The 19,803-nt window shown below is 59.0% G+C and overlaps 2 protein-coding genes across 13 annotated transcripts; one reads left to right on the top strand and one right to left on the bottom strand.

Moving 5' to 3' along the window:
- The first annotated feature begins 8,531 nt into the window (after window positions 1-8,531).
- On the top strand, window positions 8,532-11,837 carry IGFALS (insulin like growth factor binding protein acid labile subunit). 2 transcript variants are annotated; one of them, XM_054454715.2, is made up of 2 exons: window positions 8,532-8,608; window positions 9,849-11,837. In XM_054454715.2, exons 1-2 carry the CDS (start codon window positions 8,593-8,595, stop codon window positions 11,648-11,650), a joined length of 1,818 nt encoding a protein of 605 aa, XP_054310690.2. In that variant the 5' UTR covers window positions 8,532-8,592; the 3' UTR covers window positions 11,651-11,837. The 2 variants fall into 2 exon arrangements, with proteins under 2 accessions (XP_054310690.2, XP_054310689.2); XM_054454714.2 differs by having other exon boundaries at window positions 9,834-11,837.
- A 1,294-nt stretch (window positions 11,838-13,131) lies between these two features.
- NUBP2 (NUBP iron-sulfur cluster assembly factor 2, cytosolic) lies at window positions 13,132-19,756 on the bottom strand. Of its 11 annotated transcripts, XM_063654882.1 has the most exons (8): window positions 18,880-19,342; window positions 16,483-18,260; window positions 15,719-15,837; window positions 15,419-15,617; window positions 14,503-14,696; window positions 14,283-14,393; window positions 14,127-14,196; window positions 13,132-13,810 (listed from the first exon to the last, which is right to left on the bottom strand). In XM_063654882.1, exons 4-8 carry the CDS (start codon window positions 15,570-15,572, stop codon window positions 13,620-13,622), a joined length of 720 nt encoding a protein of 239 aa, XP_063510952.1. In that variant the 5' UTR covers window positions 15,573-15,617; window positions 15,719-15,837; window positions 16,483-18,260; window positions 18,880-19,342; the 3' UTR covers window positions 13,132-13,619. The 11 variants fall into 11 exon arrangements, with proteins under 11 accessions (XP_063510952.1, XP_063510951.1, XP_063510948.1 ...); XM_063654881.1 differs by lacking the exons at window positions 16,483-18,260; window positions 18,880-19,342 and adding an exon at window positions 19,350-19,756 and having other exon boundaries at window positions 13,132-13,943; XM_063654878.1 differs by lacking the exons at window positions 16,483-18,260; window positions 18,880-19,342 and adding an exon at window positions 19,350-19,756.
- Between the last annotated feature and the right edge of the window lie 47 nt (window positions 19,757-19,803).

Genomic DNA, 19,803 nt, shown 5'->3' with positions numbered 1-19,803 from the left:
TGTTTCCTAGGCCAGTCTTGAAATCTTGGGCTTAAGCAACCCTCCAGTCTCAGCCTCCCAAGGTGCTGGGATTACAGATGTGTGCCACCACACTGGGCCAAAAGACACCTTTTTTAAAAAAAAAACAGAAGCCACAAGCTAGGAAAAATATTTGCCAGTCTTTTTTTTTTTTTTTTCCCTTGTTGATCCATCACTAAGAGTTATAATACACAAAGTCTTACAACTCAAGAATATAACCCAATTAAAAATGGGTAACCAGCAGCTTTGTACATGTTAAAAAAATAAAAACAAAAAGGGTGACTTAGATTATGTCACCAAAGACTGACATAAGAATGGCCAATAAACACATGAAGAGTTTTGACATCACTAGTTAACAGAAAAACATGAGTTGGAATAGCTTACAGGAACATACTAAATGCTGGTGGGGATGTGGGACAACTGCAACTTGCATACTTTGTAAAACAGTACACTCGACCGGGCGTGGGGGCTCACACCTGTAATCCCAGCACTTTGGGAGGCCAAGGTGGGCAGATCACCTGGGGTCAGGAGTTCGAGAGCAGCCTGGCCAACATGGTGGAACTCCGTCTCTACTAAAAATAAAACAATTAGCTGGGCATGATGATGGGCACCTGTAATCCCAGCTACTCAGGAGGCTGAGGCAGGAGAATCGCTTGAACCCAGGAGGGGGAGGTTGCAGTGAGCCGAGATTGCGCCACTGCACTCCAGCCTGGGCGATAAGAGTGAGATTCTGTCTTTAAAAAAAAAAAGTATGGGAGCCGGGCATGGTGGCTCATGCCTGTAATCCCAGCACTTTGGGAGGCCGAGGTGGGCAGATCACGAGGTCAGGAGATCAAGACCATCCCGGCTAACACTGTGAAACCCCGTCTCTACTAAAAATACAAAAAATTAGCCAGGTGTGGTGGTGGGTGCCTGTAGTTCCAGCTACTCAGGAGGCTAAGGCTGGAGAATGGTATGAACCTGGGAGGCAGAGCTTGCAGTGAGCCGAGATCACGCCACTTCACTCCATCCTGGGCGACAGAGCGAGACTCTGTCTCAAAAAAAAAAAAAAAAAATAGTATGCCCACACTGGAAAACAGTTTTTTAAAAGAGATACAACACTATGAACCAGCAACTCCACTCCTAAGACTGTACCCAAGAAAAATGAAACCTGTGTCCAAAGACTTGCACACAAATAGAGTAGCATTTTTCACAGTAATCCCAAATGGAAACAGTCCAAGCCTCCACCAACTAAGGAGGCGCCATGAACAAACGTGGCCACGGAGTGGAGCATCGTTCAGCTGCAAAGCACAAAGCATTGCTCTATGCCACAGCACGGATGAGCCTCCAAAACACCGCATCCAGGGAAGAAACCAGATGCAGAGTGCACGGCTCGTGTGGGAAAGGCGGAGGGCAGTGCTGGCTGCACAACACGCGTTTCCTGTCACCGACCTGCACACTTACAGTGAGGGAATTTTATGCTGTATAAATCAATAAAACTGTTTTAGAAACGGAATCATAGGGTAAACAGAACACATTATTTCATACTTAGTTATCCTAGCCTGTCTAGAAAACAATTCCAGCCCTGACAAACAGCAAATGAAATTGAGGAGGGAAAATGATAATGCATAATAGTACCAAAAGCAACAATCATATAGGAAAAGAACCTAAAAAAATACATGCAAGAGCACAACATAGAAAATCTACAAAAACACGAGAGATGCAAGTCCTAGGTAAAGGAGGAAATACTGCATGTCCCCAGGTGGGAAGACTCAGTACAGGAAGACGTCACAGCCTGCAGCGCTAGTCAGAATTTGGTTTTGTTTTAGAGACTCAACAGCTGCTTCCAAGGTTTATATGGAAACACAAACGACTGGGAAGAGTCAAGATGCTCTTGAAGAATGAGGCCCTACTCTACCAGATGTGAGAATTTCCTGAAAATAACAGGGAGACCCCATCTCTACAAAAAAATAAAAATTAGCTGAGCATGGCGGCACACACCACACCTGTAAGTCCCAGCTACTTGGGAGGCTGAGGCGGGAGGATCACCTGAGCCTGGGAGGTTGAGGCTGCAGTGAGCCAAGATGGCGCCACTGCACTCCAGCCTGGGAAAGAGAGCAAGACCATGTCTCCAAAAAGAAAGAAAGAAAAAAAATCTCCAGCTTACCAAAAAGCCACCACTGTGCAGAGAGCGTGGCAGTGGACAGACAGAGGGGGCCAAGAATCCAGAAAGGGGTCCAGGCTTAGATGGGCTTGGTTTATGATGGGAGTGACAGCCCTTCCACTAAATGGCACAGAGGCTGATGGTAACCCCCACACGGGAAGAGTTAACCCTGAGCCCGGCCTCTCCCTCTTAGGAGGCCGATTAGAAGGGAAAACAGGACAGTGTTGGCACAAAATAGTACTTGAAACCATAAAAATAAAATAGAGGACATGAAGAATTTTGCCATTTTCCCATCTGTATTAGTCCATTCTCACATTGCTATAAAGGACTGCCTGAGAGCGGGTAATTTATAAAGAAAAGAGGTTTAATTGACTCGCAGTTCTGCAAGGCTGGCAAGGCCTCAGGAAACTTACAATCATGGTGGGTAAGGAAGCAAACACATCCTTCTTCACATGGCAGCAGGATAAAGAAATTAGTGCCCAGTGAAGGGGGAAGCCCCTTATAAAACCATCAGCTCTGATGAGAACTCACTCTCAAGAGAACAGGATGGCAGGAACCACGCCCATGATTCAACCGTCTCCACGGGGTCCTGCGCACAACACGTGGGGATTATGGGAACTACAAGATAAGATTTGGGTGGGGACACAGCCAAACCATATCATTCCACCTCTGGCCCCTCCTAAACCTCATGTCCTCACAATTCAAAACACAATCATGCCCTTCCAGCCGTCCCCCAAAGTCTTAACTCATTCCAGCATTAACCCAAAAGTCCAAGTCCAAAGTCTCATCTGAGACAAGGCAAGTCCCTTCTGCCTATAAGCCTGTAAAATCAAAAGCCAAGTGAGTTACTTCCTAGATACAGCGGGGGTACAGGCATTGGGTAAATACACCCATTCCAAATGGGATAAATTGGCCAAAACAAAGGGGCTACAGGCCCCATGCAAGTCTGAAATCCAACAGGGCAGTCAAATCTTAAAGCTCCAAAATGATCTCATTTGATTCCATGTCTCACATCCAGATCACACTGATGCAAGAGCTGGGTTCCCAAGGCCTTGGGCAGCTCCACCCCTGTGGCTTTGCAGGGTACAGCCCCCCTCCCAGCTGCTTTCACAGGCTTGTGTCGAGTGTCTATGGCTTTTCCAGGTGCATGGTGCAAGCTGTTGTCGGTGGATCTAGCATTCTGGGGTCTGGAGGATGGTGACCCTTTTCTCACAGCTCCACTAGGCAGTGCCCCAGTAGGGACTCTGTGGAGGGATCCAACCCCACATTTCCCTTCCGTATTGCCCTAGCAGAGGTTCTCTGTGAAGACTCTGCCCCTGCAGCACACTTCTGCCTGGACATCCAGGTGTTCCTATACATCCTCTGAAATCCAGGCAGAGGTTCCCAAACCTGAATTTTTTTTTTGAGATGGCGTCTTGCTCTGTCACCCAGGCTGCAGTGCAGTGGCATGATCTTGGCTCACTGCAACTTCTGCCTCCCAGGTTCAAGTGATCCTCCCACCTCAGCCTCCCAGGTAGCTGGGACTAGAGCGTGCACCACCATGCTTGGCTAATTTTTGTATTTTTAGTAGGGACAGGGTTTCACCATGTTGGCCAGGCTGGTCTCAAACTCCTGACCTCAGGTGATCCCCTTGCCTCGGCCTCCCAAAGTGTTGGGATTACAGGCGTGAGCCACTGCACCCAGCTCCCAAACCTCAATTCTTGACTTCTGGGCATCTGCAGGCCCAATAACACATGGAAACTGCCAAGGCTTGGGGCTTGCACCCTCTGAAGCAACAGTCTGAGCTGTACCTTGGCTCCCTTTAGCCATGGCTGGAAGGCAGGGCACCCGAGACTGCACAAAGCAGCAAGGCCCTGGGCCTGGTCCACTAAACCATTTTTCCTCCTAGGCCTCGGGGCCTGTGATGGGAGGGGCTGCCCTGAAGACCTCTGACGTGCCCTGGAGACATTTTCCCCACTGTCTTGCTGATTAACATTTGGCTCCTTGTTATGCAAATTTCTGCAGCCAGCTTAAATTTCTCCTCAGAAAATGGGCTTTTCTTTTTTACGGCATCATCACGCTGCAAATTTTTCAGCCTTTTATGGTTGGCTTCCCTTTTAAACATAAGTTCCAATTCCAAACCATATCTTTGTGAATACATAAAACTGAATGCTTTTAACAGCACCCAGGTCACCTCTTGAACACTTTGCTGCTTAGAAATTTCTTTCACTGGCTGAGCACAGTAGCTCACACCTGTAATCCCAGCACTTTGGGAGGCCAAGGCAGGCGGATCATGAGGTCAGGAGATCAAGACCCTCCTGGTCAACATGGTGAGACCTTGTCTCTACTAAAAATACAAAAATTAGCTGGGCGTGATGGCGTGCTTCTGTAGTTCCAGCTACTCAGGAGGCTGAGACAGGAGAATCGCTTGAACGTGGGAGGCAGCGGTTGCAGTGAGCCGAGATTGCGCCACTGCACTCCAGCCTGGGTGACAAAGTGAGACTCTGTCTCAAAAAAAAAAAAAAGAAAAAAAATTTATTTCACCAGATGCCCTAAATCATCTCTCACAAGTTCAAAGTTGCACAAATCTCTAGGGCAGGGGCAACATGCCACCAGTCTCTGCTAAAACATAGCAAGAGTCACCTTTATTCCAGTTTCCAACAAGTTCCTCTTCTCCGAGACCACCTCAGCCTCGACTTTGTTGGCCATATCACTATCAGGATTTTGGTCAAAGGCATTCAGCAAGTCTAGGAAGTCTAGAAGTACCAAACTTTCCCATATCTTCCTGTCCTTTTCTGAGCCCTCCAAACGGTTCCAACCTCTGCCTGCTACCCAGTTCCAAAGTCACTTCCACATTTTTGGGTATCTTTACAGCAGTGTCCCACTGTAATAATAATTATTACAGTAATAATTTACTGTATTAGTCTTTTCTACTGTATTAGTCTTTTCTATTAGTCTATCATGCTGCTGATAAAGACATACCTGAGACTGGGTAATTTATAAAGGAAAGAGGTTTAATGGACTCACAGTTCCACATGGCTGGGAGGCCTCACAATCATGGCGGAAGGCAGAGGGTCTTACACGGCAGCAGGCAAGAGAGCGTCTGCAGGGGAACTCCCATTTATAAAACCATCAGGTCTCAGCCAGGCGCGGTGGCTCAACGCCTGTAATCCCAGCAGTTTGGGAAGCCGAGGCGGGTGGATCACGAGGTCAGGCGATCGAGACCATCCTGGTTAACACGGTGAAACCCCATCTCTATTAAAAATACAAAAAATTAGCCGGGCGTAGTGGTGGGCACCTGTAGTCCCAGCTACCTGGGAGGCTGAGGCAGGAGGAGAATGGCATGAACCCGGGAGGTGGAGCTTGCCGTGAGCCGAGGTTGTGCCACTGCACTCCAGCCTGGGTGACAGAGTGAGACTCCATCTCAAACAAACAAACAAAAAACAGAAACAACCATCAAGTCTCATGAGACTTTACTACCACAACAGTGTGGGGAAAACCGCCCCCATGATTGAGTTGTTTCCACCTGTCCCTGCCCTTGACACATGGGAATTATTACAATTCAAGGTGAGATTTCGGTGGGGATGTGAGGCCAAACCGAATCATCTTTGTTGTTGGTATCTGAGGAATCAAGCCCAACATTTAAGGGATATCATCTTAATTAAAATTAAGAACTCTCGACGGCCCGGTGGCTCACGCCTGTAATCCCAGAGCTTTGGGAGGCCAAGGCAGGCAAATCACCTGAGGTCAGGAGTTTGAGACCAGCCTGACCAACATGGAGAAACCCTGTCTCTACTAAAAATACAAAATTAGGGGCTGGGCACGGTGGCTCACGCCTGTAATCCCAGCACTTTGGGAGGCCGAGGCGGGCAAATCACCTGAGGTCGGGAGTTTGAGACCAGCTTGGCCAACATGGTGAAACCCCGTCTCTACTAAAAACACAAAACATTAGCCAGGCGTGGTGGCTCATGCCTGTAATCCCAGCTACTTGGGAGGCTGAGGCAGAAGAGTCGCTTGAACCTGGGAGGCGGAGGTTGCAGTGAGCGGAGATCACGCCACTGGACTCCAGCCCTGGTGACAGAGTGAGACTCCATCTCAAAAAATAAATAAATAAAATAAAAATTAGCCAGGTGTGGTGGCTCATGCCTATAATCCCAGCTACTTGGGAGGCTGAGGCAGGAGAATTGCTTGAACCTGGGAGGCAGAGGTTGCAGTGAGCTGAGATTGCACCATTACACTCCAGCCTGGGCAACAAGAGCAAAACTCCATCTCAAAAAAAAAAAAAAAAAATCTCACCAGAATCCTAACGAGAGGACGGAAAGGCCACACACCTGGGTGTGCGTGCTGAATGCTTTTGTTTTTTCTTGTATCTTGCAAATGAGAAATCAGCCAGCTAACTAGAAAATCAGCAAGAGACTGAAACCAGCAGTGGCTGAAGCCGGATGACCCTGTGGCTGTGTGCCGGACAAGATGCCCGGTCTCCCGGGTGACGGCCACCGTCCACTCGCCACTGGCCTGAGTGTAGGCAGGTGTGCGCCCACAGGATGCGGAGCCACAGGGCTCGGTGTCATTGCTGGAAACAGTGAGAAGGACAGGGAGAGATGTATTCCAGGACGTGACCTAGACATGGACTCACCTCCCTCAGGTCCTGTCTTACAGAAAGCCAGGCCCTGTGCAGCCTGAAGACAGGCAGAATGCGGCTGATGGAGGAGCCTGGGAAGCCACCAGCCTTGAGCCGGGAGAGGCCTCAGCGGGAGTGGGGCCATTGGGGGTGGTGGCAGTGATGGGGGCCTCTGGAACTCAATGGGCTGAATGTGTGTGTGTAGGCCTCTGCGTTACCACAGGAATCAAAGAGGCCTGGAGCCCCCTTACCCAGCTGCCGCAACCCTGGTGAGGCTCTGCCCGCCCGCGACACCCGGCCCCTCCCAAAGGAAGAGAACACGGACAGATTCTCCCTTCCCACCTGGAATACGCGGGGCTCCCAGGTGGGGTGCGCGGCCTGACACAGGCCGGGGCCCCCACGGGGACCTCTCCTGAGAGGAGGCCGCCCAGGTCTGCTGGCCCCAGGCCCCAGGCCCCTGCTGAGTCTGCGTTTTCTGCTGAGTAAACGGATCGTGGGTCTTTCTGGGTGTGGACTTTCTCCCCGTGGATCTATAATTTCTCAGAAGAGGAGCCGAGACACCACCTGGAAAATGATCAATTCTTGATAAAGGGAAGACGATGACAGTGGGCCGGCGGCTTCCCACAGCTGTGCACGGGGCCTGCCAGGTGAGCCTGGAGCTGCGGATGGGGTAGGGCCCTGGAAAGCTGCGGTCTCCCCCAGCCCCGGCTCTGTCCCCACCTGCACCCCTTCCGGCCGCTTCCCTGCACACTTTCCCACTGCCGAGGGACTGGTGGGCAGGCCCCGCTGACAGCCAGGGGAGGGGCCTGCAGGGACCTGGAGGGGAGGGGCTGCACCTGCTCAGGCCCTGGTGGAGAGAGCGACTGGCTGGGAAGTGGTTTGAGCAGGTGGAGGGGAACCAGGGGCCTCTGGAGGCAGGTGGAGACGGAGCCCAGGGGTGGCCTCGGACATGGCTGGGCACACGTTCCTGTGGCCTGTCTGCACACAAGCGGTGACTGTGGGACGGCCAGGCCCCTACCAGAGCCTTGGGGGACAGCAAGGGGCAGGTGAGGCTTGTCTGGGGCACAAGATCTGGCTCCCATGGCCAGACCACCCCCACACACTCCCCGAGGATGGTGCAGGGCAAAAACAAACAGGCGCCTGCGGCCCTGCCAGGCATTCCTAGAAGAGGCTGGGGGCGGGGCAGTGGCCAGATACCAGCACCCCTGGGCTCACGGGAGAGGCAGGGTGAGCTTGGGCCCTGGACAGCGCCGTGGGCCTGAAGCCCAATGGCAGCTCCCACCCAGGCTGTAGGGAACCCCGGGAGGGCGGGTGGACGGCTGGGTGGGGTACGGGGAAGGGGGGGCAGCCCCTTAGCCCCACACGGCTGGCTGCTCAGGCCAGGGGTGGGGTCAAGACCCCAGGAGCTGCCCGAGGGGCCCCCTGCCCGCAACAGGACCTGGTAAAGCCCTGGGCTCCCCAAACCTGCCTCGAGCCCCAGCCCCGCCCAGGCTGCTGCAAGGGGTCCTCACCCCGACCTGGCTGCCCAGACCTCCCCAGTCAACCCTGCAGGGGGCCTGGGCACTGGCCATCAGCCCCCAGGGCCGCATTACGGCCACCTCGGGCCCCGACGGAAGCTCCCTCACCCCCTGCACTGTCTGCACCCCAGGGCTCTGGGCTGATGCCGGCCGCCCGGCACGAGGGGGTTAACAGAGCCAGGGCCAGCTGGGTTGGGCCAGCCAGGTGACAGGCGCGGGCTGCCCCGCAGTGGGGAAATCCAGAGGGCAGGGGTGGCCGGCGCGGCAGACGGACCTTCCCTCGCTGCCTGCCTGCGGCCTGCCCTGCACGCGGGATGGCCCTGAGGAAAGGTGAGGCCCCTGAGTGCCCTGCCACCCACTCTGGGGGTGGCCAGTCTGTGACCCTGAGCCCGCTGGGGAGAGGCCAGGGGTGATCCCCAGGGAAGCTCTGGAGGGCTCCGCTCTGGGGCTCTGCGGGGGACTCTGGGGAGCCCACAGTCGGAAATGCGGCTGCTGGGGTTGTCAGGGGGACACAGCTGTGCCTGGCACCAGAGGGTCTCTGTCTCGTCCTCCACCCTAAGGGCGCTGGCGGAGGCACAGGGGAGGAGGGCCAGGTACAGGCGGGAGCCTTCAGCCCCCAGCACAGCGGGCACAGCGACGGGAAGTGCCCCTCACGGCCCGCGTCGTGAGCCCGGCCCAGGCAAGAGACGTTGGCTCACACCCCATTGTCTCTGTAGGGGGGGGGGGGGTGACCCCTTGCAGCTTCGGCCATCCCCAAGCCTGAGCTGAGCTCCAGAGCTGGCTCAGGCCACCCCCAACCCATCGTGACAGAAGGGCAGTCGGGGGGCCCACCTCGCTGCCCCTGCCACCATCCCAGCGATTCCACACTCTCTGAGGATGGGGGGCCCCACAGTAGAGGTTCTCGGTCATCACTGCTTGGGAGGCTGCTGGCCGGATCTGCGGGGCCTGTGGCCCCTTGTCCTGAAAGGCAATGTGAGCTTTGGTGGCCGACGGTCCGGGGTTCCTACCTGTCCCCCGACGGCGGTGCCCCGGTCCCCTCCCACAGCACCCGACCAAGGCCTGGATGCAGGCAGGTGAGACCCCGCTGAGGGGGCCTAACTGGGGCAGGAGGTGCCCAGGTCCCTGTCCAGCCTCTGAGGGCAGTGAGTGAGTGCCCACCAAGACCTGCTCCAGAATATTCTGAAAATGGCCGGACCTTGGCCAATGGCTCAGTTCCCTCCCCTTCCTTTAGGCCAACGTGGCAGACTGGCCTGGCTCAAGCGCCTGCCTTGGGGGTGCGGCTGCCACATGGCCAGACGGCCGAGACCCAGCCTGGCCGAGCCCACGTGGCCTGCGCACAGCTGGAGAGCCAAGCCCTCAGCGTCTGTGCAGCGGGGCGGGGCGGCCACTCCTCTGTCCCACGGGGTGGGAAGCGCAGCGTCAGCTTTTGAGCCGGAGGACCTGTGGGGTTCACCGGCTTCTTCGCATCTCAGCGGGTGACCTCGAGCCTCAGTTCACACCTGAGCGCCGCTCCCGGCTGTGCTGGTATCAGGCTCACTCCGGCCGCCTCCCCAAGCCTCTACCCCCGCAGGAGGCCTGGCCCTGGCACTGCTGCTGCTGTCCTGGGTGGCACTGGGCCCCCGCAGCCTGGAGGGAGCAGAGCCCGGAACGCCGGAGGAAGCCGAGGGCCCAGCGTGCCCGGCCGCCTGTGTCTGCAGCTACGATGACGACGCGGATGAGCTCAGCGTCTTCTGCAGCTCCAGGAACCTCACGCGCCTGCCTGACGGAATCCCGGGCGGCACCCAAGCTCTGTGGCTGGACGGCAACAACCTCTCGTCCATCCCCCCGGCGGCCTTCCAGAACCTCTCCAGCCTGGGCTTCCTCAACCTGCAGGGCGGCCAGCTGGGCAGCCTGGAGCGACAGGCGCTGCTGGGCCTAGAGAACCTGTGCCACCTGCACCTGGAGCGGAACCAGCTGCGCAGCCTGGCAGTCGGCACTTTTGCGCACACGCCCGCGCTGGCCTCGCTCGGCCTCAGCAACAACCGCCTGAGCAGGCTGGAGGACGGGCTGTTCGAGGGCCTCGGCAGCCTCTGGGACCTCAACCTTGGCTGGAATAGCCTGGCGGTGCTCCCCGATGCGGCGTTCCGCGGCCTGGGCAGCCTGCGCGAGCTGGTGCTGGCGGGCAACAGGCTGGCCTACCTGCAGCCCGCGCTCTTCAGCGGCCTGGCCGAGCTCCGGGAGCTGGACCTGAGCAGGAACGCGCTGCGGGCCATCAAGGCAAACGTGTTCGCGCAGCTGCCCCGGCTCCAGAAACTCTACCTGGACCGCAACCTCATCGCTGCCGTGGCCCCGGGCGCCTTCCTGGGCCTGAAGGCGCTGCGATGGCTGGACCTGTCCCACAACCGTGTGGCTGGCCTCCTGGAGGACACGTTCCCCGGTCTGCTGGGCCTGCGGGTGCTGCGGCTGTCCCACAACGCCATCGCCAGCCTGCGGCCCCGCACCTTCAAGGACCTGCACTTCCTGGAGGAGCTGCAGCTGGGCCACAACCGCATCCGCCAGCTGGCTGAGCGCAGCTTTGAGGGCCTGGGGCAGCTTGAGGTGCTCACGCTGGACCACAACCAGCTCCAGGAGGTCAAGGCGGGCGCCTTCCTCGGCCTCACCAACGTGGCGGTCATGAACCTCTCTGGGAACTGTCTCCGGAACCTTCCGGAGCAGGTGTTCCGGGGCCTGGGCAAGCTGCACAGCCTGCACCTGGAGGGCAGCTGCCTGGGACGCATCCGCCCGCACACCTTCGCCGGCCTCTCGGGGCTCCGCCGGCTCTTCCTCAAGGACAACGGCCTCGTGGGCATTGAGGAGCAGAGCCTGTGGGGGCTGGCGGAGCTGCTGGAGCTCGACCTGACCTCCAACCAGCTCACGCACCTGCCCCACCGCCTCTTCCAGGGCCTGGGCAAGCTGGAGTACCTGCTGCTCTCCCGCAATCGCCTGGCAGAGCTGCCGGCGGACGCCCTGGGCCCCCTGCAGCGGGCCTTCTGGCTGGACGTCTCGCACAACCGCCTGGAGGCATTGCCCAACAGCCTCTTGGCACCACTGGGGCGGCTGCGCTACCTCAGCCTCAGGAACAACTCACTGCGGACCTTCACGCCGCAGCCCCCGGGCCTGGAGCGCCTGTGGCTGGAGGGTAACCCCTGGGACTGTGGCTGCCCCCTCAAAGCGCTGCGGGACTTTGCCCTGCAGAACCCCGGGGCCGTGCCCCGCTTCGTCCAGGCCATCTGTGAGGGGGACGACTGCCATCCCCCCGCGTACACCTACAACAACATCACCTGTGCCAGCCCGCCCGAGGTCGCGGGGCTCGACCTGCGGGACCTCAGCGAGGCCCACTTCGCTCCCTGCTGACCAGGTCCCCGGACTCAAGCCCCGGACTCAGGCCCCCGCCTGGCTCACCTTGTGCTGGGGACAGGTCCTCAGTGTCCTCAGGGGCCTGCGCTGTGCACTTGCTGAAAGACGCAAGGGCCTGATGGGTTGGAAGGCATGGCGGCCCCCCCAGCTGTCATCAATTAAAGGCAAAGGCAATTGAATCTAACAGGCACAGTGCCTGACTGCAAGCGTGAAACCAGGGAAGGGGCCGGGTGCTCGGGGCGCAGCTGTGGTCTCAGAGCTTTGGGAGGCCGAGGCGGGCGGATCGCTTGAGCCCAGGAGTTCAAGAGACCGTCCTGGGCAACAGGTCTCTTCAAGAGAGACCCCATCTCTACAAAAAATTTAAAAAATTAGCATAGCATGGCGGCCCGTGCCTGTGGTCCTAGGGAGGCTGAGGCAGGAGGATCGCTGGAGCCTGGGAGGTAGAGGCTGCCGTGAGCCAAGATTGCACCACTGCACTCCAGCCTGGGTGACAGGGCAACACCCTGTCTCAAAAAAACCCACCTGGCTTAGGGCAGGGGAGGATGGTGTTGCCTGGGTACCCCTGTTGGTCTCCTCACCTCTCTCCTCCCTGGCTTGGCCACGCCCAGGGCCCCCACCTGGGTCCTGCCCCGCCACGATCCTGCCTCCCTGGCTTGGCCACGCCCAGGGCCCCCGCCTGGATCCTTTCCCGCCACCGCCCTGGCCAACTGCCGCACACCCACGTCTTCCTGGTCCCCGCGGCTGCCCCTCGGGCTCCCCGCAGGACATCCCCCAGGAATGATGGCACCAACTCGAATCCCCAGGAGCTCTGCGTCTCACCCCTCCTCTTCGAGGCATCGCCCTGAGGACCAGGCAGTGTCCCCGAGGGGTGTGGTCCAGGCAGCCAGGGCGCGGCTGAGGTGGGGTGGAGTGAGTGCAGGGCGGGCCGTCGGCCTTGCGTGGGAAGCCACACCCCCTGCAGATGCCCCGGGCGTTTGTCTTCTCTGCCCCCTCAAGGCATCGGCATCGTCAGCCCAGGTGCACCTGGTGCCCTCCCACCCACCCAGGGGCCGCCCGGGTTGGTTCCCGGCCCCCACCTCCAGGGTCCTCCTCTGCTGAAGGCTGAGCTCTTCCTTTGGGAAAAATGGCGCATTCTGCTTTCTGGAACGGCTTTCCTTTCGGGTCTCACTGGGAAGAGGTGCAGGGGGCCCCTGGGATCAGAGCTCCCTTCTCAACCTGACTCTGGTCTCAGTCCCGGGAGGGGCCCTGTAGAGTCCCAGGGAGGCCATTCTTCCACGGTGAAGGGGCCAGCTCTCAGGTTTATCACAAATCTCCCCAAATTCCCACCAAATAAGATGCAAACACATCAGCACCTGGGCCCAGGGGCTTGTTGACAACGGAGCTAACTAACCTGCCGGCCTGGCCCAGTCCAGCCCAGGAACTTACAGAAGCAAGTGCTGTCTGACCCCGAAGGACAGAAGACTCTAGAAACATCAGACTTGTCACCACAGCAGCGGACGCGTTTAATGGTAGGGTCCTCTACAGTTAAAAGACATGCCTGAGATCAGTTCGCCCCCTTAGGGGGCACTCCCCGAGCTTAACACAGATGACAGCGACCCCAGGGTGCTGGAGGCCCGGGGTCACCTGAGGACTGCAGAAGTCCTGCGCTCTGCTGTGTGGACACGCGGCTACCAGGGGCACAGGTGGGAAACATGATGGGAAGAGAGCCCAGGCCGCCCCGTCTCACAGCTGCAGAGCACGCAGGCCACGGCACTAGGGCCCGAGCTGTCCTCTCAGCCACAGGCCAACCAGGCAGAGCTGCTGGTGCGACACATCCTAGGGCTGGGCTGGTCGGGGAGACGCTCTCCCGCTGATGCTGCCTGGGCCTGCTCCTGCAGGGCCCGGGAACCGAACCTAGGCCTCTCTGTTTCTCTGAGAGGCTGGAGCAGAGCCCTCGGTGGCCCTGGAAAGCGGCTGCAAGGTGGCCTTAGGGGAGGCAGGCGGGCGTCGCGTCCAGAATCTTCTGGGCTATGGAGGTGAGTGCAGCGAAGGCGGGGCTCCCGGGGAACTCCTGGATGAAGTCGTGGCCCTCCTCCAGGCTCCTCATGAGCGCAGGGTCCAGGGGCACGGAGCCTGCAGGGCACAGTGGAGGCGGTGGCGCCATGTCCGCACCTTCCACTGCCACCATTGTCTCAGCTGGACGCACCCGAACCACTCGTGGCCATAGAGAGGACTGAGGCACTGCCAGACGGTTTCCACCTCCAGACCCGCGGCCCTCCCAGCAGGCCGGGTCCTGCCACCCAAGAGGGCCCTGAGAAGGGTGTGGGTGGAGGAGCCACAGGTCGCAGCAGCGTGGCGTGTGGCCCGAGAAGAGAGGAGGAAACCGCTCCCATCCCCTCCTCTCCCTCAGGCACTGGGGGCACGGAGGTCAAACCCGCCCAGGGCAGAGATGGAACGGGAGGCCGGGACCCCGGCACCAGCTCGGGACACTCACCTAAGAAGGGCACCCCGGCGAGCTGGGCCAGCTCCTCTCCACCGCCCCTGGAGAAGACGCTGGTGCACTCCTAGGAGACGGTGGTGAGCCCAGCGCCGTCCAAGGCCCCCACCGGTCAGATGCTGCCTCGCCCCCTCTGCAACCCCCAGGACTCACTGCGCAGTGTGGGCAGGTGAAGCCGCTCATGTTCTCCACGACTCCCATCACCCGCAAGCCGGTCTTCCTGCAGAAGGTCAGCTCGCGCCTCACATCCCCCACGGACACCGCCTGTGGGACAGGAGCCAAGGCCACGGTCGGCCAGGCGCACAGGCAGGGACACCCACCCAGCCCTCTGGGAAGCCGCCCGCAGGGACTCGGGAAGGCGCCGCGGTGGTACCTGGGGCGTGGTGACCACGAGGGCCCCCGGGGGCGGTACCTGGGGCGTGGTGACCACAAGGGCCCCCAGGGGCTGGTAGGGACGCAGGGCTTCTATGGCGGCCATGTGCTCATCGGAGGTCCCCGGGGGCGTGTCCACCACCAGGTAGTCCAGCTCCCCCCAGGCCACGTCGGACACAAACTGCTTTATCAGCGCTGCAAAGACGGGGCAGACGGGGCGGTCAGGGCAGGGTAGGTCTGCACACGTGGCCCTGCGCCACTAAGAACCAGCCAGGTCAGGCCGAGGGGCTGCAGTCCATCAGGTGTCACTTGCCGCCAGCCTCCATCACAGGCTCTCGGGAGGCCCTGGGCCGCTGCAGGAGTGCAAAGATGGGGCCAGGACCATCTAAGGCGTCCCTTTCTGCAGCGTCCAGCCCCTGCCCACAGAGCCCCCGCTGACTCCCCGAGGCCCCACATGAGAACACAGAGCCAGGACCCTCCAGGGGTCTGTACCCACACATGGGAGCACCCACACTCTCCGTGGTGGATTCCCCACTGGTGCACCCAGAGCCTGCGCCTCACTCCCACCAGCCTCTCCCTGCGTTTGGGGGCGTCTAATGCCACCTGCTCCAGAGGCATCAGAACCCCCTCAGCTCTGCTCCTACGACCTGCCACACTGGGGCTTCAGGTCCCTGCATGCCGTGGACAGGATCTCAGCAGACCCCACTCCCTCCGACCGGGAGTTGGGGACAGCTGTGTGGCAGCGCGGACCCAACTCGAGACACACCGCCAGCCAGAGCCCTGTGCCTGGTCGTGGGTGTCATGTGCAGGTCCCCAGGAACAGGCCTGGCTGCCGAAAGGAAGCATTTCCACAGCAAAGGCTGGCACCTATGCTAACCCCATTCACCAGGACAGCGGACATGCCGCCCAGCCGTTACCGTTTTTCTTGGGGCCTCTCCACACCACGGCCTCGTCCGGCTTCTCCAGCAGGAAGCCCACAGACATGAGCGAGATGCTCTGCTCCCGGTCCAGGAAGACGGGTGCCCAGCCGCGGTCGCACTGGTGCACGGCCCTGCCCTGCGCCCCGAGCATGCGGGGGATGCTGGGGCCACACAGGTCCACATCCAGGATTCCCACCTGCAAAGAGCGGCACAGCCTAGGCCAAGGGCACCGCCAGGCCTCCGCCGGGATGTGGGCAGCTGCCCGGGGCTCCGCCCAGTGAGGGGCAGGGCGCTCACCTTCTTGCCCGCATGGCGCAGTGCCAGGGCCAGCTCTGTGGAGACGGTGCTTTTCCCAACGCCCCCCTTTCCTGAGAGGACCAGGATGATGTGCCTGACGCCAGCCAGGTTTCCGGGCTCTGGTCAGAAACATGACAGAAAAGGTCAGGGCTCCTGGTGCCCACGGTGCCCACACACATGGGGTCACCCACCGCCTCTTGCACCCACATTCTGAGCGGGGCAGTGGTGAATCGCCAGACCCAGAGGCAGCCCCTGCCCTGCTTCGCCCCGATGGAAAGACCTCCAGGCAGGTCCCCTGCAGCCCCAGACCCAGGGGGGACCCTCTAAGACCATGGCACTCCCTGCACCTGCCTGAGGCCGCGCTGCTGAGAGCGGAAACTGCCCAACTCTCCTCTCGCTGCGTGCAAGGGGGCGTGCGTTCCTTCATGTGCAGGCGTGTGCAAACACACACGTGAGTGACATGATCATGAAACTGCCAGCCCCCTGCTATTTCTAATGGGAACCAAATAGACTCCACTCTTTCCTCAGCCCGTGCACCTGGGCTCGGCAGAGGCAGCAGAGGGCCCAGGGTGGGTGGCAACAACCACGCGTTGTCGCACACCAGCGTCCCCGGCTCTCGGACCCTGCAATGTGCGGTAGGTGAGGGCAGCCGGCTGCTTCCGGCACAGCCCCAGCTCCTCTTCCTTCCAGGGTCCCATCCTGTCCCTCCCACGCGGCACGGGCTGCTGTGTGCAGATACCTTGACAAAACCCCTGCATTCTCACCTCAGCGCCACCGCTGAGGTCATGCCCCTTGTCTCCAGCAAGCTGCTCCATCCCTGACAGGTCCTTGGAGGGTGCATGTGAAGGACTGAACACACGACGCGTAAAACCTGCCCCCTCCTGATCCGCCTCTCAAGGGCAGGTTCAAAGGCTCCCAAGTCCAAAGCCTCCCAGGAGAAGCTGGCATGCAGCCAGGTCCTCAGACCTACAGAGGCTGCCTGAGGTCTCCTCCAGGGGACGCGGAAAAGGCAGCCCCAGCCCCACACTCCTGCAAACACAAAGCCCCGAGACCACGGCCTCGCGGTCACCCCTGGGGCAATAAAAGGGGTTCTGACTTAAATCACTTCAACACCAAGAGGTACTGGAAGTGACCTGTGCAGAGAGGGAGCATGCACTTCTGTAGCTGCCGGGGACGCTGTCAGGCCTGGGTCCTGACTGCCATGCTGCCATCAGTGCTGGCACCAGCGGCAGTGTTAACCCCCAGGGGCTTTCCTCATTGGCAGAGGTGGGAACAGTGCCTGTCTGGTGTGTTGGGCTGAGCACCATGCTAAACGCAGGCCCTAGTGTCAGGGAACTGGGACAACAACCTTGAGGGTTCCCCCAAGAACATTTCACTTCTCAGCAAACTGAGGCAGCTCCTAAGCAGATTCTCAGCAAAGCACAGTCAGCATGAGCCTGCCGGGTGGAGCAGTGGGGCTGGAAGTGCAGGAAGGAGGCTAAGCACCATCTCCCCGTGGAAGGCGAGGGTGCTCTCCATGGACAATGAGTCCTGGTCAGCCTTATGGGTTACGAAACCCAGATCATTCCACGCGCTGGGCAAATATATTTTTACAGTAAATTTATATTTTTGAGTGGGAGTCTCATTCTGTCGCCCAGGCTGGAGTGCAGTGGCGCAATCTCGGCTCACTGCAACCTCCGCCTCCTGGGTTCAAGCAATTCTCGTGCCTCAGCCTCCCAAGCCTCAGCTTCCAGAGTAGCTGGGACCACAGGCATGCGCCACCATGCCCAGTTAATTTTTTTTTTTTTTAGTAGAGACTGTTTCGCTATGTTGGCCATGCTGGTCTCAAATCTGACCTCAAGTGATCTGCCCGCCTTGGCCTCCCAAAGTGCTGGGATTACAGGCATGAGCCACCTTGCCCAGCCTAGGCCTTCTGAATTTTTATGTGCATATATTCCTCGTTTAAAGAAAGCCTGGGGCCAGGCGCGGTGTCTCATGCCTGTAATCCCGCACTTTGGGAGGCTGAAGTGGTGGATCACCTGAGGTCAGGAGTTCGAGACCAGCCTGGCCAACATGGCGAAACCCTGTCTCTACTAAAAATACAAAAAAATTAGCCAGGCATGGTGGCATGTGCCTGTTATCCCAGCTATTTGGCAGGCTGAGGCAGGAGAACTGCTTGAACCTGGGAGGTGGAGGTTGCAGTGAGCCGTCATCGAGATTGTGCCACTGCACTCCAGCCTGGGCAACGGAGTGAGTCTCCGTCTCCCCCCACAAAAAAATGAAAGCTTGGACTAGGTGCAGTGGATCACGCCGGTAATCCCAGCACTCTTGAGCGGCCAAAGTGGAAGCATCACTTCGGTCCAGGAGGAGTTCCACACCACTCTCAATAACGCATTCAGACCCCATGTCTACACATTAAAAACTTAGCCAGGCGGGGTGGTGCATCCTGTGGTCCCAGGTGCTCAGGAGGCTGAGGTGGGAGGGTGGCTTGAGCCCAGGAGGTCAAGGCTGCAGTGAGTTATGATCGTGCCACTGCAATTCAGCCTTGGCGACAGTTAAGACCCTGTCTCAAAAAAAAAAAAAAAGTTTCTATCAATCTCAGTAATATCCTTACTTTGTAGTAAATCCGTCCTGATAATAAGGACAGGCTTTTCCAGGCTTCTCCTCTGGAAAAAGACTCCAGCACTGGGCCAGGCGCGGTGGCTCACGCCTGTAATCCCAGCACTTTGGGAAGCTGAGACGGGCAGATCACGAGGTCAGGAGATCGAGACCATCCTGGCTAACACGGTGAAACCCCGTCTCTACTAAAAATACAAAAAATTAGCCGGGCGTGGTGGCGGGCGCCTGTAGTCCCAGCTACTCGGGAGGCTGAGGCAGGAGAATGGCGTGAACCCGGGAGGCGGAGCTTGCAGTGAGCCGAGATCGCGCCACTGCATTCCAGCCTGGGTGACAGGGCGAGACTCCGTCTCAAAAACAAACAAACAAAAGACTCCAGCACTGGGTTTCTAATCTCTCAGAGTTGTGCTACAAGACCTTGCCGTCCGAGGAATGTCCTCCTTTTGGTACCGGACTGGAGGTCTCTTAGAAGATAAATGCGGCTCCCACTACTCAGGAGGGCCCACGGCGCTGATCTGGCGAACGGATCGTCCCCACTGGTGTGAATTCTGCCCCGCGCAACTTACACTTTTCTGAACACTGAGAGCGCCACTTCCACAAAGAACTTAAAAGCATGTGAGATTCTGGCGTCCGTCTTACTTTCATGACTGGGCGCGTGTGATTTATTTAGAGACAGGGTCTCGCTCTTGCCCGGGCTGCGGTGCAGTTGCGACCGCGACCTCCAGGATAGCGGGGCCCAGAGGCGCCACCGCGCCCGCCTACAACGCGGTGCTCAACAAAGTTTCCTTTAAAAGCTCCCCCAACTCCACGACTCAGGTCCTCCGAGGTCACGGAGCTTCCACATCGAAGCAGGAGCACGCGCGAAACGACCCTGTTTAGAAAATGCCCGCGCCGCGGCCTCTGGCCCGGCCCGGCCACGCCGGCCGGTGATGGTCGCACCGGAGGCGCGCGACGCAGCGAGGCCGCCCCGGGAAGGGACGCGGCGGGGCCCCAAGCGAGGCCCTGGCCCGGCTCCGCACCCTGGACCGCCACTCACCGGCCGCCCCCTCCATCCCGCCGCCTCCAGGAGCTTTCGGCTGCAGTGCGCATACGCCCGCGGGCGGTCAGCCTCCCGGCTAGAGCGAAGGGCCTTCCAACCAATGGGCAGTGTGTGCCCGCCCCTGGCTCTTCTTGACAGGCCTAGTCCTGCTGTCCCAGCCAATCAGATTGCCGAAGGAGCTCTCGACCCGGTCCCGCAGGTTCCGGCGCAGAAGATGACACGGACCTACTTTCGGGTCAACGCGACCTGCGGTACCGCCTCCCGCCCGGGTCCAATGTGCGCGCGGGCTTTGTCTCCAACCGCTTGGGAACTGACCAATAGGAACGTTGGATTAGGATTGACAGTTCCTGAAACCTCTCGGCAATAGCTTTGTCACCCGACTCCCGCCCCCTCTTCCGGAGCTCCGAGACACGTGTGCCCGCCCCTCGCCGCCGGAGCCAATGGGCGCAGG

This window comes from Pongo pygmaeus, chromosome 18 (assembly GCF_028885625.2).
Source record: "Pongo pygmaeus isolate AG05252 chromosome 18, NHGRI_mPonPyg2-v2.0_pri, whole genome shotgun sequence".
Taxonomy (NCBI): domain Eukaryota; kingdom Metazoa; phylum Chordata; class Mammalia; order Primates; family Hominidae; genus Pongo; species Pongo pygmaeus.
Note: the sequence above shows the minus strand (reverse complement) of the source record. Positions and strands in the feature narration are given on the sequence as shown.

Excerpts from the sequence above, each read along its gene's own strand:
- NUBP2 (XM_063654877.1), bottom strand. Across the intron at positions 14,697-15,418 it reads GAGAGGCCCCAAGAAAAACG|CGCTGATAAAGCAGTTTGTG; the intron begins GTAACGGCTGGG and ends CCGTCTTTGCAG. Across the intron at positions 14,197-14,282 it reads TCACCTGCCCACACTGCGCA|GAGTGCACCAGCGTCTTCTC; the intron begins GTGAGTCCTGGG and ends ACCGTCTCCTAG.